We start from the raw sequence: 3,280 nt of genomic DNA, 5'->3' as shown, positions 1-3,280 counted from the left end.
TTCTGGTCCGGTTCCAGCACTTCAAAGTATGAAAGTGTCTCCTCCAGGCAAACTTAGCAATTCCCACAGAGGTGGACAGTCCTTCATTTGAAGGTAACGGTTACTCACTGAGGCTAAGACCGGCTCTATTCAGGACGAATTTCCCCAACAGCCCAGCTCGGTTCAGTTCTCGTCCTATTCGGGGACACAGGGAAACTTCCCCCACACCAAATGTAGACACCACGAGGAGCCAGTCCAGCAGAAAGCCAGCAAAATACCACCCAGCGATCCTTATCGGAACCAAGTAGAACCACAAAGGTCCAGATGAGAAGTTCGGTTGGGGTCTGGAGAGAGAAAAAAAACACTGGACCTTCATACAAGGACTCCCCAGCTCGAGGGATCAACTGGCTGGCAGGCTGTGCTCAGAGTGACCGGTGGGGTGGGAGCTGTCGATCCTGAACCAAAATAATTTTTTGGACAGTCCCATCTGGCACTCAGTCACTGAACACCGAATTCGGTTGGAAGGGGGACCAACTTTAGTCTGGCTCAAAAAACGGGTCAGTTTGATAATAAAAGACTACAGAGAAGTCGGGGGAGCTACCGTCCATCAGCTTACCAGAGCCGGAATCATGCTCACAAACATTCATGGATGGACAGATGGACAAAGGCTATTTCCAACTCCCCCTCTTTGCTCCATGACAGGGGACAAAAACTGAGCCGAAGGTTCACCTCCCAGCAGGACAATGATCTGAACACACTACTGAAGCAATACTCTAGTTAATATTGTGGAATGGTCACAAAGACCTCGATCCAAGTGAGAATTTCTGATTTTATTTAAAGATTATTGGACATAAGCAGTTTAGTTAGAAGAACAGATGAAAAAATATCTGGTGGCTTGTTGCACCAAACTCCTGAAGACAGATCTGAACAGACACAATGCTGTAACTGCTGCAAATGGTGGCTCTACAACATGGGGAGGTGAAAATATGTGCACAAACTGCTTTATAAGTTCATATTCTTTAATTATTTGTGTTGGTAAATTCCTTAGAATTTTAATGGATATTTCTCAATTGATTGTACAATTAAGAAATATCCATTAAAATTCCAGACTGTAAAATAATAAACCAAGGGAATGAGTACTTTTGTTATTACCGTTGGTAATTAATGGCAGTCTTGTTTTTCTCCAGAGGTCTACTCACCTTCTCTTTTGCTGTAAATAAAGCTGGACCAGCCAGTGAGTGATCAGAGACCAAAACGTTGTCAGCACCACCGTCATCGGAGCGTAGTCGAATGGCCACCAAGACGGGCGGAGGAACTACAGAATAAAGACGGATAACTGGAATGAGGATGTTGCTTTCCAGATCAAATGTGATGATTTGATGGCTACTACACAAAAAGCAAAAAAGATAAATGAGAATTACCAGGACTTTTAGTGCAAATCGAAAAACTTCTTCTTGGTGTGGGGAAGAAGATCTTGACTTAAAAAACAAAGAATACACAAATATTTCAACAAACATGTTCAAACAAACTGATGCATTTTAAGCATGCGTGCTTCAAAAGTAAATGTGTATAAAGGTAAAGTGTCATTGTTGCAAAAGACCAAGTGTAAAAAGCCTAAATGCTCAACTAAAGATGAGTAGACCGACAAACTAAGCGGGCTTGGGCTGGTGAAACTGTAGAAACATACTGGAAGAAGTGGCTGCTGGCACAGAAATAACTCAAAACAGAAAACACAAAACCTGTTTCCAAACAACCAAAAACACACAGATTCTGTACTCATCTTCACAACAATAATTAGCAGCCGTGGTTTCACCTGTGGCTTATTGAGCTCCTCCAGAACGTGCAGCCTGTGCAGCACATTGGCCATGTTTTCCTGCAGCCTCAGCAGAGCCGCAGCTATCTGCATGTTGACCTTGGTCCTCCTGACCCTGACGAGATGTCTGTTCTTCGACACACAGCGACGGGCAGCATCAACACCGATGCATCGCAGTGAGTCGCAGACGAGTTCTGGAGACTGAGAACCTGAAAGAAACAAATCACATAGTTTCAGATTGTTCCACATCTGTGATGCTTTTTGTTGGGGTGTTTGGTTTTGGTTTGGTGTTTGGAGAACCAAAAGTCAGGGAAAATACTTTTTTTGTTTGTTCCCTTCAGGGACATCTACTACAGATCATCTGCCTCCACCTATCCCAGCATCCTCCTTGGTCCTGCCAACCCTCTGTTTATCCTCCTTCACCCCCATCAATGCACCTTCTCTGTGGTCTTTTCCCTTTCCCTGGCAGCTCCATATTCAACGTTGTTTGTCCAGTCAGTCCACCGTCCCTCCTCTGCACAGGTCCAGACCATCTCAGTCTCTAACTTTGTCTCGAAACTGCTCAACCTGCACTGAAGGCAAAATGCTGGTGATGTCCCTTACCACCTGTCTCCCTCTCATTCACACACACTTGTCCAACTTTTACCAGCTTTCATTCCTCTCCTCTCCAGAACACACCTTCACCTCTCCAGACTCACTTCCACCTGCTCCCTACTCTCACTACAAATCACAATGTATGTAAGAACAACTCCTTCCTGACCTCATCTGTCAACCTGTCCATGCAAATTACAAATAGGAAGGGACTTAGAGATGATCATCGGTTTGATTCATCGCCACATTCTGTCACTTCTCACTGCACATCTCACCACTGCCTCACTCTCACTAGGTACCTGCTCCTTCTCACACAGTCCCACAGGTACTCTCTTTATACCTTATCATGGAAACATCCATCCATCCATCCATCCTATTTACCCGCTTCTTCCTTTTCGGGTCATGGGGGTCACTGGTGTCCATATCCAGCAGTCACTTCACATGAGGCAGAGGACACCCTGGACAGGTCTCCAGTCCATCACAGGGACACATAGAGACTAACGGGACATTTCGCTCCTCATCCGAGGAGCTTTCTCAATTCAAAGAGCAGAGAGTGAGAGATTCAGGTTATAAGGCTGAGTGAGATAAGACACACACATAAAACAGACACACACACATATATGTAGATTGGTAGTTCACACCTAAACACCTTAACAGTAAGTCTTTTGTTCCTCTAATTCACAGACGAGGCCCCTCTGTTCCCATCAGGTGTGAAAACCGGCTGGGAATCTGTTTTAAAGTTGCATTATAGGTTTTTGAAAGTGGAAATCTGAGGCCTCCTCCTCTGTTAAGAGACGGCTTTTCTCTTTTTACATAAATTGCTTCCTTCACCCCCCTCTCAGAACACAGATGGTTTGAGAGGGGGGTGAAGGAAGCAATTTATGTAAAAAGAGAAAA

General features: G+C 44.7%; 1 protein-coding gene across 1 annotated transcript in view; it reads right to left on the bottom strand.

The window, feature by feature from the left end:
- Positions 1-379: 379 nt before the first annotated feature.
- The window catches only part of LOC119414847 (acyl-CoA-binding domain-containing protein 5-B), a 162,663-nt gene continuing 159,762 nt past the window's right edge, over positions 380-3,280 (bottom strand). The window contains exons 7-10 of the mRNA XM_037681968.1: positions 1,793-2,001; positions 1,401-1,457; positions 1,179-1,294; positions 380-434 (exon numbers count right to left, since the gene is read on the bottom strand). Of these exons, the coding sequence (XP_037537896.1) occupies positions 380-434; positions 1,179-1,294; positions 1,401-1,457; positions 1,793-2,001 (437 nt within the window). The remainder of the gene's footprint in view (positions 435-1,178; positions 1,295-1,400; positions 1,458-1,792; positions 2,002-3,280) is intronic.

Source organism: Nematolebias whitei, chromosome 9 (genome assembly GCF_014905685.2).
Source record: "Nematolebias whitei isolate Nwh7 chromosome 9, NemWhi1, whole genome shotgun sequence".
NCBI classification, from domain to species: Eukaryota; Metazoa; Chordata; class Actinopteri; order Cyprinodontiformes; family Rivulidae; genus Nematolebias; species Nematolebias whitei.
Note: the sequence above shows the minus strand (reverse complement) of the source record. Positions and strands in the feature narration are given on the sequence as shown.